The sequence below is a fragment of the Neovison vison genome, chromosome 8 (assembly GCF_020171115.1).
Source record: "Neovison vison isolate M4711 chromosome 8, ASM_NN_V1, whole genome shotgun sequence".
NCBI lineage: Eukaryota > Metazoa > Chordata > Mammalia > Carnivora > Mustelidae > Neogale > Neogale vison.
Genome location: NC_058098.1, coordinates 24,030,749 through 24,043,915, shown reverse-complemented (window position 1 = coordinate 24,043,915; position 13,167 = coordinate 24,030,749). Strand labels below are relative to the sequence as shown.

At 37.8% G+C, this 13,167-nt stretch overlaps 1 protein-coding gene across 7 annotated transcripts in view; it reads left to right on the top strand.

The window, feature by feature from the left end:
- ITCH (itchy E3 ubiquitin protein ligase) overlaps positions 1-13,167 on the top strand; it is a 134,918-nt gene that overhangs the window by 41,989 nt on the left and 79,762 nt on the right. For 5 of the 7 annotated variants that reach the window (XM_044263206.1, XM_044263204.1, XM_044263205.1 and 2 more), the window contains one exon: positions 2,340-2,430. In XM_044263206.1, coding sequence (XP_044119141.1) covers positions 2,361-2,430 — 70 coding nt within the window. In that variant the 5' untranslated portion in view covers positions 2,340-2,360. Of the gene's footprint in view, positions 1-2,318; positions 2,431-8,376; positions 8,453-13,167 lie in introns of those variants that run through there. The other 2 variants (XM_044263201.1, XM_044263207.1) reach the window with 2 other exon arrangements.

The window sequence follows — 13,167 nt, the reverse complement described above, 5'->3', positions numbered from 1 at the left end:
AACCTCAAAAATACATATAAAACTACAGATCCCCATGACCACCTTCTGTACATATTCTTCTCCTCCACAAAAGTAACCACTGTGACCAATTTCAGATGTATACCTTTTTTGCATTTATTTATGGGTACCTATAGGAATATATAATTTTTGTCTGCAGTATATAATTTTTGTTTTCAAAAATAACACCATATTGTATATATTTTGTAACTTAAATGTTCTTGTAATCATTTAGTTTCATTCATTAATAGGTTACTTGTTTCAGTGGCTGCATAGTATTCTGTTCTATGGTATGAATATGTGATTTAACTGGTTGCTAATATATATTAGTTGGTTTCTTTAGGTTTTCTTTTTTATTATTATATGGATGGTTATTTTAATTTTTCTTAATTTAAAATACTTGATATAAAAAAAGTAATATGTATATGTTCATCAATTATTAAAATTATCAGCATGTTTTTACAGAGCATCTGTTATTACTACAGTGATTCCCTGTAATTATCTGGGGGAGAATCACTATTCCTAAAAATGTAGTCTGTACTTCCATGAGTCTTTTCTATATGAAGTTGATTTGAGTTTTTAAAATATATTTTATTTCTGTTGAGACCTTAAGTTTATTTTCTTTTCAACTTTGTAATTTTAACTTAGAATAATTAATGTATGCCATACCATTAAGAAGGATATTTTCTCAGCAGTAAATTGTTGATATAGATCAGCAACTAGAATGGTAGTGTATCATGCATAATAAGATTAGCACCTAGATATTGGACTTCACTTGCTGTCTCTTGATGCACTTGTCTTGATGTCATAGTACTGTTAACATACATCCTTTGGGTATTGAGGACAAGGTAATAACTACATAGAATGTTGCAATGATGTCTTGGAGGATTTTTTGTATTACAAGCACTTTTAATCAGAAGAGTAGCGGGGAGGGGCAGACAGAGAAGCAGGCTTCCCACTTGAGCAAGGAGTCGGACTTGGGTCTTGATCCCAGGACAGTGGGATCATGACCTGAGCCGAAGGCAGATGCTTAACTGATAAAGCCACCAAGGCATCCCAGTTTTTTTTTTTTTTTTTTTTAATTTGACAGAGAGAGATCACAAGTAGGCAGAGAGGCAGGCAGAGAGAGAGAGAGGAGGAAGCAGGCTCCCTGCTGAGCAGAGAGCCCGATGCGGGACTCGATCCCAGGACCCTGAGATCATGACCTGAGCCGAAGGCAGCGGCCCAACCCACTGAGCCACCCAGGCGCCCGGCATCCCAGGTTTTAAACACTTTAAAACTCATCCTGATTGTGTTCAGAATAGGCACTGAATCTAGACACAAGGTAGAAACAGGGAGACTAGTTGGTAATTAAGTAATTTAGGAGGGAAGCATAATGCAGGAAGAAAAGTCAGGCTGTCAGAGGCCACTATGAACAGATTGATGGTAGAGTTGGTGAGAAAAGGTTGGATTCTGGATATGTTCTGCAGAGACTGTTGAATTGCTGACATACAGGAAGGGAAATAAAAAAGGCAGGGTAGAGGTTTTTAGCCTGAGTATATGAAAGGATGGAATTGTTATCAGCAGTTTAGTTTGATGTGTTTGATATGAAATTTGGCGGGGTGTTGGGGGGGCATTTTTTAGATAATCAAGTGAACTTGTTTGGAGTTTCGGAATGACATCTGGGATAGAAATATAAAGTTGGGACTCACTGGTATATGGATGACATTTAAGGCCATAATACTGGCTTATATCCTTGAGGAAAAGAGTGTAGAGAAGTTAAGAGGGAACCAGGAACTGAGCCCTAGGGCACTCCGACATTAAGAGAGGGGAGTAAACAGGAGGGATTTTCAAAGAAGCCTAAGAACAATCAGTGAGGTAGGACATAAACCTAGAGAAAGAGTCTTAGGAGTTCAAGGAAAGAATGTAAGCGATGGAAGAAGGAATGGAAAGCAATGTCATTTTGTTGGTAGTTTAGACAGGATGAATACTAGAATTGGAAATTTTATTTAGCAGTGGGTTTTTTTTTTTTTTTAAAGATTTTATTTATTTATTTGTCATAGAGAGAGAAGCAAGAGCAAGCACAGGCAGGCAGAGTGGCAGGCAGAGGAAGAGGGAAAAGCAGGCTCCCTGCCAAGCAAGGAGCCGGATGTGGGACTCTATCCCAGGACGCTGGGATCATGACCTGAGCCGAAGGCAGCCGCTTAACCAAGTGAGCCACCCAGGCGTCCCTTATTTAGCAGTGTTAAGGCTACCATTATTGTGTGGTCTTTGGTGAGACATGGAAATAGCCTGGTTAGCACTATACATATTTTTAATATGGGATTTTTTGATGTTTACAGTGTCTCCTTTTCCATGTTCAGATTTGCCGTCCTATTGGTGGTATGTCTGGCAGTGGATCACAGCTTGGTTCAATGGGTAGCCTGACCATGAAATCACAACTTCAGATCACTGGTAAGTCTTAAAAAGATCTACATCTATACTTTATTACCCCAAGATAAAAATAATCTTAAGAAAATCTTCAGTGGCTTTTTTAGGTGTTGAATTAATATTTGCTTGGTGAATGAAGAATGTTTAATCATATAAAAATTATGTTTTTATTTCAGAATATTCTTGGGTGTTTTGCAGGTTTTGTTTTTTCTCTCCTATTAAACATTGGAGTCTGGTCAGTTGCTATTGTTTTTTGTTTTGTATTAATGGCCTTGAGAGGTAACTCACATAGCACACAGTTTACTCATTTAGAGGATCATTGTTCCTTAGTATGCTCATTGTGTTTTATAACTGCCACCACAGTCAATTTTAGAAACCTCTACCTATTACTGGAGGATTTCCCATGTCTCCTCCCACCCTCAACCCTAGGCAGCCACTAATCCACTTCCTGTCTGTAGATTTGCCTATTCTGGATCTCTCATATAAATGAAGCAGTAAAATGTATGGCTTTTTGTTTATGACTTTTTCCTCTTAGCATGTTTTCATTGTTCATCTGTATTGTAGCATGCATTAGTATTTCATTTCTTTTTATTGCCAAATAATATTGTAGGTATGAACATACTATATTTTATTTATCCATTTATCAGTTGGTATATGTTTGGGTTGTTTCTACTCTTTAGCTATTGTGAATAATGCTATGAACCTTTATGTTCAAGTTCTTGTGAAATTTTGTGTTTTCAGTTCTCTTGAGTACATACCTATGAGGAGTCACTGGGCATATAGTATCTGTATTTCACTTTGCAAGGAATAACTCCAAAGCATTTTTCAAAGCATCCACACCATTTATATTCCATTAGCCCTCTATGAGGGTATCACTTTCTCCACATCCTTGCTATTGCTTATTGTCTGTCTTTTTGATCATAGACATCCTAGTGGGTATGAAATGGTATGTCATTGTGGGTTTGATATGCATTTCTCTGGTGGTTAATGATGTTGAACATCTTTTCATGAGCTTATTGGCCATTTATATATTTTTTTTGGAGAAATGTCTGTTTAAATCCTTTGGTGACTATTATTACTTAACTAATATCTCTCTCTTTCTTAACCATACTAGCCAAGTATATTGCTTTCATATTAGTATTCCTAATGCTCTAATATGCCATTTATTAGATTACATTCCTGCTCAAAAACCGTTAGTGCTTCTTTTTGGCTATAGTATAGAATTTCTGTAGCCTGGGCTAAGAGCTTTAACAGTCTGGCTCCATGTGGTCTCTTTGTAGGTATTTATAAATGAATTATTTGGTGAGTCACTGCAGTTTTTCCAGACATGCATGTGCCTGTATCACACAGTGAAACCTTGGGCTTTATCCTTTTAATGGCATTTATTTCTTATAGAACAATTATTCTCTGTATAGTATTTCAGCTTTTTAAAAATTTTTATTTATTTTAGAGAGCATATGAGTGGGTAGGGGGGGTATGGCAAGCAGAAGGGAAAGAATCTCAAGCAGACTCCATGCAAGCAGAGAACCCAACAAAGGGCTCAATCCCAAGACGCTGAGTTCATGACCCAAGCTGAATCCAAGAGTTGGATGCTCAACTGACTTGAGCCACCCAGACACCCCAGTATTTTAGCTTTAATTATACCTGTCTTTTTTTTTAATTAAGATTTTATTTATTTATTTATAAACATTTTATTTCTTTATTTGGGGGAGAAAGATTGAGCACATGAGCACAAGCAGGGGAAGCAGCTGGCAGAGGGAGAGGGAGAAGCAGGTTCCCCACTGACCAGAGAGCCTGATGTGGGGCTCAGTCCCAGGACCCTGGGATCATGACCTTAAGGTAGCTGCTTAACCAGTTGAGCTATCCAGGTGCCCCAAGATTTTATTTATTTATTTGAGAAAGAGAGAAAGCATGAGCAGGGTGAGGGTCAGAGAGAGAAGCAGACTCCCTGCTGAGCAGGGAGCCAGATTCGGCCTTGATCCTGGGATCCACCTCTGGATTGTGAATATTGGGCCACAAACCATATCCTTATTATCTTTCTCAAAACCTAAAAGTGAATTATATAAAAACACTTTCATAAGGTGACAGCATCTCAGAATTTATTTCGGGGGATTTCTTCACTATAGTGTCTTTCCTTAGCGATGTCTGATTCTCAATGAAAGGTATTAATATTTCTTTGTTAAGCAAGATTCTGATTGTTTTCCGGTGCTCCCCATCCTGAAGCTAGCCTGAATAGCTGATTTAAATTGAGCCTGCTTCTTCTTATTTTTCTTTTTTGGGGCAGATCAATGTTGAAACCTTTGATTGGAATGATCTTTAAAAAAACGTCTTTAGGGACGCCTGGGTGGCGCAGTTGGTTGGACGACTGCCTTCGGCTCAGGGCGTGATCCTGGAGTCCCGGGATCGAGTCCCACATCAGGCTCCCAGCTCCATGGGGAGTCTGCTTCGCTCTCTGACCTTCTCCTCGCTCATGCTCTGTCTCACTGTCTCTCTCTCTCAAATAAATAAATAAAAATAAAAAATTAAAAATTAAAAAAAAAAAAAACGTCTTTACCTTTTCAGGTTACATGAGTAATGCACATGTTTTTTAGTTTTACAAACTCAGTACAATAATAGTCAGGGGTCCTATTTATCATCTTAGTCCTCAGAGATGATATTTTTACTTCTTTAGGTTTTAGTGTATGCTCCTTTTGAATTTTTCTTTGCATACTGCTTATCATATTTGCTATCATCATCATTATCATAGTAGGAAGAATATTTAATAAAAGCCTGAACGCACCTCAGGAAGACAAAATTTTTGGCATTTATAAGGTTTTAATCTTGGGTCTATATTTTCTGAGAATGCACAAATACAAGGCAAAAACAGTTTCATAAAAACAAAGAATGATAAAAATTATATATTTGGCAAATATATCATTAGATATGAGACAAATGGAGGGCACAAGATTATAAAGAGTAATGTGCCAAGTTGAATAAATCAACTGTGCTTCATAATTAATTGTTTACTTCTTTGCTTTTGATGCTAGAAACCTTAGAACTAAGTTTTTTGCACAGATCCCTTTAATGACATTATAATTTTTATTCCGTGTAAATGGATCAGTTATAGTATTGTCTTGTTTTGTTTTTGGTAAGCTGCCTCAACATCTTTCTAGAATCAAGGAGGGCATAAATATTCAAGTGTAAAAAGTAAGTGCCGCGGTATATGGTAATGTCAAGAAGAGAGAACAACTTTGGTCAGGAAAGAGAGATCAGTATTTGACCCGAGTTGCTGTGAAAGGAGTCGGTGCTTAAAACATTGTTACTATTTAAATGCAGGAGGTTAGTTTTTAAAAATGTAGGGGAGTAGAAGGGATCTTTTAGGAGACTATATGGGCAAGAGGCACAAAGCAGAGAAATGCACAAGACTTCACCAGTGCCCTTAAAAGCCACTGCTGCAGGGTGGGGAAACCATGAGAATTTAATGGGGAGTGGGTCCTCTCCTTAAGGTGTGTGTCAGGGCTACAAAAAAATCATGTTTGAAAGACGCAGAGAGTAATCAGGGCTTTTAACAAAGAGTAATCAATTGTGTTTGTGTTTTAGAAGGTTGCTGTGAAAGAATGGTAAGAGTTGAGTGTCGTAGTTAAAATCCTATTCTGTGGTTCTGCTCTAGTTTCTTGTCTTTTTTTTTTTTTTTTTTAATTTTATTTATTTATTTGTCAGAGAACGTCATCAAGGGAGCAGCAGCCAGAGGGAGAAGCATGCTCCCCACTGAGCAAGGAGCGTGATGTGGCACTTGGTCCCAGGACCCTGGGATTGTGACCTGAGCTGAAGACAGACACTTAACTGACTGAGCCACCCAGGCATCCCCTTCTTTTTTTTTTTAAGTGGGCTCCACTACTGCTATGGAGCCCAACACAGCTCTTGAACTCATGACCCTGAGATCAAAACCTGAGTTGAGATCAGAGTCTGATGCTTAACCAACTGAGTCACCCATGTGCCTGTGTCTTTTTCTTTTTCTTTTTTCTTTTTTTTAAATCCAAGTATTTCAGCAGCATTTATTGAAGAGACTGGTTTTTCTCCATTGAGTATTCTTGGCTCTTGTCAAATATCAGTTGACCTTATATGTTTGTGTTTATTTCTGGTCTCTCAATTCTGTTCCATGGTCTGTTTGTCAGTTTTTATGTCAGTACCATATGATTTTGATTACTATTGCTTTTTTTTTTTTTTTTTTTTAGATATATTTTTTATTTATTTGAGAGAGAGAGAGAGCATGCACATGGGGGCGGGGAAGGGCAGAGGGAGAGAGAAACCTAAGTAGACTCTTTGCTGAGTGCAGAGCCCAACGCAGGGCTCAGTCTCATAACTCTGAGTTCATGACCTGAGCTGAAACCAAGAATCAGTTGCTTAACCAACTGTGCTACCCAGCCGCCCCAGTTACTGTAGGTTTATAGGATAGCTTGAAATTAGGAAGTATGATGCCTCCTTCTTTGTTCTTTCTCAGGATTTCTTTTGATATTCAGGGTCTTTTGTAGTTCCATATAAATTTTAGGAGTGTTTTTTCTACGTTCATCAAAAATGCTACTAGAGGGGCACCTGGGTGGCTCAGTGGGTTAAGCCTCTGCCTCCAGCTCAGGTCATGATCTCAGGGTCCTGGGATCGAGTCCCGCATTGGGCCTCTCTGCTCAGCAGGGAGCCTGCTTCCTCCTTCCTCTCTGCCTGCCTCTCTGACTACTTGTGATCCCTGTCTGTCAAATAAATAAATAAAATCTTTAAAAAAAAAAATGCTACTAGAATCTTGATAGGTAGTGCACTGAATCTGCAGATGGCTTCTTACTCTTACTATTTTCTTACCTCTTTCAAATTTCTTTTCTTTTTTTAAATTTTTTTAAGTAGTCTCCACACCCAGCATGGGGCTTGAACTCATAACCCTGACATCGAGTCATATGCTCTACCAACTGAGCCAGAAAGGGGCCCCTATTTTTAACTTCCTCTATCATACATGCAGACATACATAAATTCCTTTTAATTATTTATTTGCAATATATATTTGCTAATTGGTCACCCTCACCTGATTGAGGGCAAGTAGAACATTTATTTCAGAGAAATGACTTTTGTAAGCTGTAGCAACATAGAGGTTTAAAAATTCATAGTGCTGCTGTTAACTGGATTATTTAGAGAACTCGGATGTAAGTTTTAATTTCACTAAATTTTTTATAAGAGTATCAAAGGAGAGGCAGTGTCAGCTTTCCTTTTCAGCATTTACATAGAATAAAAAAGTAGAATACCGATGCGTTACTAACACTTATTTTGTTTTAAAGATTTATTTATTTGAGAGTGAGGAAGGCAGGTGGCAAAGGGAAATGGAGAGAGAGAGAATCTCAAGCAGACCCCCTGCTGAGCACAGAGCCTGATTCCATCACCCGAGCAGAAATCAAGAGTAAGAAGCTTAACTGACTGAGCCATCCAGATGCCCTGCATTAGTAACACTTTCTCTAACTTGAATCTAATGTATGGAAATATCCTGAGTAGCCAGTTAGCTGTTCAAGTTTGAGTTGAGTAAGAAAGATTGTCTTTCGTACTATGTCATGTGGATCTAGGTAATTCGTTGAGGTAGTTGCTTTGGGAACTTCTGTTAGCTTTAATCACCTGTTCACATTTTAATTGAATATTGTTATTGAATGTCTCTGTACTGTTCTTTGTATTGGTCAGTAGCTTTCCTGTGTAATTTATTAGATGTAAAAATTATAGCAGGAAGTAATAAATATTTTCAAATGCTTTGACTATTCTGCCATTAAAGCTTCTACACTTAAACTCTTGGGGAAGTCATCTAACCCACAACCCCTAGTTTTAGTTATGAAATCTATATAGATTAATGACTCCCATCTTCAGGGGAGTTAATGGCCCTGGAATTTAGTCTTGGTTCTGATACTTAATAGTTTTATAACCTTGTGCATGTCACTAATATCTCTGAGCCTCTTTTCTTAGCTGTGAACTGAGGACGTTAACATCTTTGTCACATGGTTGTTGGGAGACAGTGTATATGAGTTGGAAAACTCTAAAACACTGTGTAAGTATAGATTATTCTCTTTCCCCTGATTCTTTATTTCTTTCTCCTTCTAGTATTACTCATCTAATTTAATATCTTAATAGCAACCTAAGCTTAAAATTTTTAATAAAGTTCATTGATTATTTTACATTACCTTTATAATCCTAATTTTACTTTTTTTTTTTTTTTAAGATTTTTTATTTATTTGAGAGAGCATGAGCAAATGAGAGCACGAGCAGGGGAGAAGGTCAGAGGGAGAGGGAGAAGAAGACTCCCCACTGAGCAGGGAGCCCGATTCAGTGCTCCATCCCAGGACCCCAGGACCCCAGGATCATGACCTGAGCTGAAGGCAGATGTTTAACTGACTGAGCCACCCAGGCACCCTTCATTCTAATTTTCTTTAAGTTTAAAAGAATGAATGGCAAGAATGGCAGTGTTCGTGAAAGATCGTTGATGTTTATATGTAAAAGTTTAATTTATGGGTGGAATGGAAGTGTTAACATTGTTATGAGGAGGCTAACTGGTGGATCGCATATTTAAAATTTTCTTTACCTCTTTGTCCTGTATCCTTCACATTCCTGTCACATTCCTGTCATCAGATTCTGCTGGATTTTTTGGGTCATTTACTCTTTTTTCCTGTAATCACATGGTCTAGTCCCTTACCTTGTACATAAGTCTGTTTTCTTACGTCCTTCCCTCTCTTTAGCCATTTTCTGTTTATGTTGTACACATAACCTCAGGTATTCTGAACTCATCTGTGTTTTTTATTTGATGATTGTTGTGTGATAGCATTATATAATGTGGACAAAATAAGTAACTTTGTTGTTTCCTAGAATTTCTTTGCCTCAGTCTTTACTTAGAACTGATCATTTGAAGAAGAGAAAGCATCTTGATTTTACTATTAATTGGAATTAAATAATACTGCACTTTACCACATTTACTACAAGACTGTAATCTCTGATTGCTTGGATAGTAGGAATGTCCTTTTTCCTTGAATTTAAAGTTCAGAGTTTATATAAAATTCTTTCTAGTCAACACATACTTCTGCCACAGAGGTCTTTTGTGGCTTGTCATAACTCTGACCACAAAGTTAGCCCTTGCTTAACTGGTTTATTTCTTATTCAGCTCATACTGCTAATTTACTGGGTCTCAGCACCCTTACTTGCTTTATCTTGTTCATTATAGTCCCCCCAGTTCCCAGAATAGGTTGGGATAAGCTAAGGATTCACTTTAATTTCTTTATATTTAAGCTGTTAGGGTGCCTGGGTAGTGCATTTGGGTAAGTGTCTGGTGCTTGACTTCAGCTCAGGTGGTGATCTCGAGCCCTGTATCAGGCTCCGTGCTCAGCAGGGAGTCTGCTTGGGACTCTCTCTCCCTCTCCTTCTGCCACCCCCCCCCCAAAATAAATAAGCCTTTTAAAAGAAATAATAAATTGTCAAAGTTTTTTGTACTGGAGAGTTAGGATGAAGAACCAAAATCATGTCAAAGCATTGACTTTAAGAAAGGATCAAAAGAACATTAATATAAATTTTAAAATTTTTAAAAAGTTTTCTATTTGAGTAATCTCTATACCCCATGTAGGCCTTGAACTCATGACCCTGAGATCAAGAGTTGCATGCTCTTCTGACTGAGCCAGCCACGTGCCCCAGAAGAACATTAATATATGCCATGAAACTATATACAATAGATACTGTATGTGTGTATGTAACAGTAAAGCAGGGAAACTTGTTTTCTACCATGACTAATCATTGGGTTCAACAGATATGTCAAATGTCTCTCATGTTTAAATTACTAGATGCTATATAAAGACTGTCTACATCCTTGTCATGACAGGGATTACAGTGTTAGTTAAACTAAAAACCAGTAAACTTAATAAAAGCTAAGGCAGAATGAAGAGCTGTAGGAACCATACATAAATATGAAAATGCAGAGGAAATGTAGAGACAGTAGCAATTTAACTTCTTAGGTTTAAAGAAGCATTAAATCAGGTCACTTGTTTCTCAAGAAGTAGGATTTTATTAGGTAGGAAAGGAAGAAGGATCATTGTGAGTGGAACTTCCAGAGTAGCATATGAAAATACATAGCCCTTTTGAGGGACAGCAAATTGCTAAGGGTGGTTAGAATGCCAGGGGGCTGGGTGGGATTTGGTATAGGAGGAGGCTGAAAAGGTACATAACAATGTAAAATACCCCAGAGTTTAAATTTCATTTTTCAGGTATTAGAGAAGTATTTGAAAAGTATTTACATGACCACATCTGTTTTAGGAAGATAATTCTAGAAGATGTGAGGTTAAAAATAAAAAAATTATTAGAGATCTTTGCATTAGCCTGTGTAACAGATGATACTGACAATTTTTTGGTTCCCTGTCATACAGTTGACTGTTTTTATTCTTCTTATTTACTCTAGGAATTTAAATTTTGGGAAATAGTAAGTTATCTATTTCCAAATACTAGGACTATAACAAAGTTTTATGCATTCTAAACTGAGTTTTGGGGGTGCCTGGATGGCTTAGTCAGTTAACTGTTTGCCTTTAGCTCAGGTCATGATCTCAGGGTCCTGGCATCAAGCCCCACATCAGGCTCCCTGCTCAGTGGAGAGTCTGCTTCTCTCTCTCTCTCTCTCTACCCCACTTGTGCTCTCTGTCTCTGTCTCAAATAAATAAATAAGTTCTTTTTGAGTTTGTCTTTTTATGTGTAAAAAGTAAGATGATAGTATCTATCTCACAGACTAGTCTTGATTATTGAAATAACAATGTTTTAAGTCTAGACACATAGCAAACACTGACAGTTGGTGTTAGTTTCCTTTACCCTTCTTATTTTCCCATTTAAAGTTTCCTAAAATGGTTCTATTGGTGTTGGATGGGATTATGTGGCAAAACAGTTCAAAATTTGAATCCTTTTTACCCCCCAAGATTTTATCTATTTATTTGACAGAGAGCGAGCATGCGTACACACAAGCAGGAGGAGAAGGAGAAGTAGACTCCCTGGCCAGCGGAGAGCCTGATGTGGGGCGCTATCTATTCAGGGCTTTGGAAACATGACCTCAGCTGAAGGCAGGCGCTTAACTGACTGAGCCACCCAGGTGCCCTAAAAAACCACTGAGGGCGGATCATTTCCTTCCTGTCAGGCCTGCATTGCTTTGGTTAATCAGTTTTAGAGGAACGCAAGAGCCCCTGAAATACAGTGGTGGGTCTTGCATAATTGTTTAGGCTGTTTCACCTTTTCTCAGACCAGAAATACATTAAAAAGAAGGGTTTTATATTTTTTCTGAGGCAATCCTGTGATTGAATTTTGTTCTGTGTTAAGTATTAGAGCTTTTATAGTACGTATTAATCAGAGATCGGTCTCGTCCCCACTTGAGTATTTTCTGTTCTGAAAAAGATTTCTTAGTGTTTATACTTGGATGTCTCACACATATCTCAAATTTTATATGTTCAGTACAATACTCTTGATTTTTCTTGCCCGTGCCACTCCCCTCAAACTTGTTTCCCAGATCTTTTCCGTCTTTGAATGATACTATCTTCCATTCCCTTATTCATGCTAGAAACCTGAGAGTTATCCTTGCTTCTGCTTTTCTCCAACTTCCTCATGTCATCTAATCCTATTGGTTCTCCTTAGAAAATACTTACTCCTCCCTTACTCCTCATGAACATACCCATGTTCACCACCAAATCACTTGTCATTTCTTGATTAGAAGGCTCTAGTAGTCTCTTAACTCCTACTTTTGTTTCCCTTTCATTTTTCCCACAGCAGTGGAATGATCTTTGAGTTTTAGTCTGATCATCGCTGTATTCTCAGTGCCCCAGATAGTACCTCATATATGTAGTAGACACTTAGTAAATTTGTTGACTAGCACTCTTTTACTTAAAATTCCTCACTGGCTCCTTATTGCCTACTTCAGTAATATCTCTTACAGCTCTTTTTCTTTGTTGACAGATACTTTTTTTGATACTGCATATTGATTTCAAATCTCATTGAACTTTATTACACCAAGTATTTAAAATACTGATGGAGCTCTAATTTATAGAATGTGAATACATTGAAAGGCATGTATGTACCAAAGGACAGAAGTCTGTGGTACTTGTGATCTCAGGAGATTCATGACTGCTACCTGGGACTGGACTTGTAGGATGCCCAGACTGTACTTTGAACTATATATTGAGCTTCTTGGGTAACTGCTATACAGATGACTCTAACAACTCCAAGGGTCGCTTTACCTTGATAGGTACTGGCATTCTCTGTGCTTTGCAGGGGAATATTTCCATGGCTGTGATCACCTCATTTATGGGGGAGCAGTTTCTCATTTGTGGGAACCATGAGGTACTCTGCTGGATACATACCTACTTGTTACACCTTCCAAGGGGCTTGGACAAGGTTATTTTTTGGCAAAAGTTATTAACTCAAGGGTGAAGGTGATGGAGTCAGTATCTTAATTAAGATGCATTTTATAGGAAGCTTTTGCTAATATGAGATACATGAGATGCTAAAAATAATCCTAGTTTGTAACTCTCTTCCTCTGATGGCTTTCCAGCATGCTTAGAATAAAATCCAAATTCCTTATCTGGGCCTACAAAGTTAAATGTGATCTCACCTCATTTACCATACTTCCCTCTTTGCTATATTTTCCTCAGATATGCCAAGTTTTTTGTTTTTTTTTTTTGCTTCTCTCTAGAATGCTCTTCCCACTTCTCACGGCTAATTCCTTGTATTTAGATGTTTGCTCAAAATGCTTCCTCA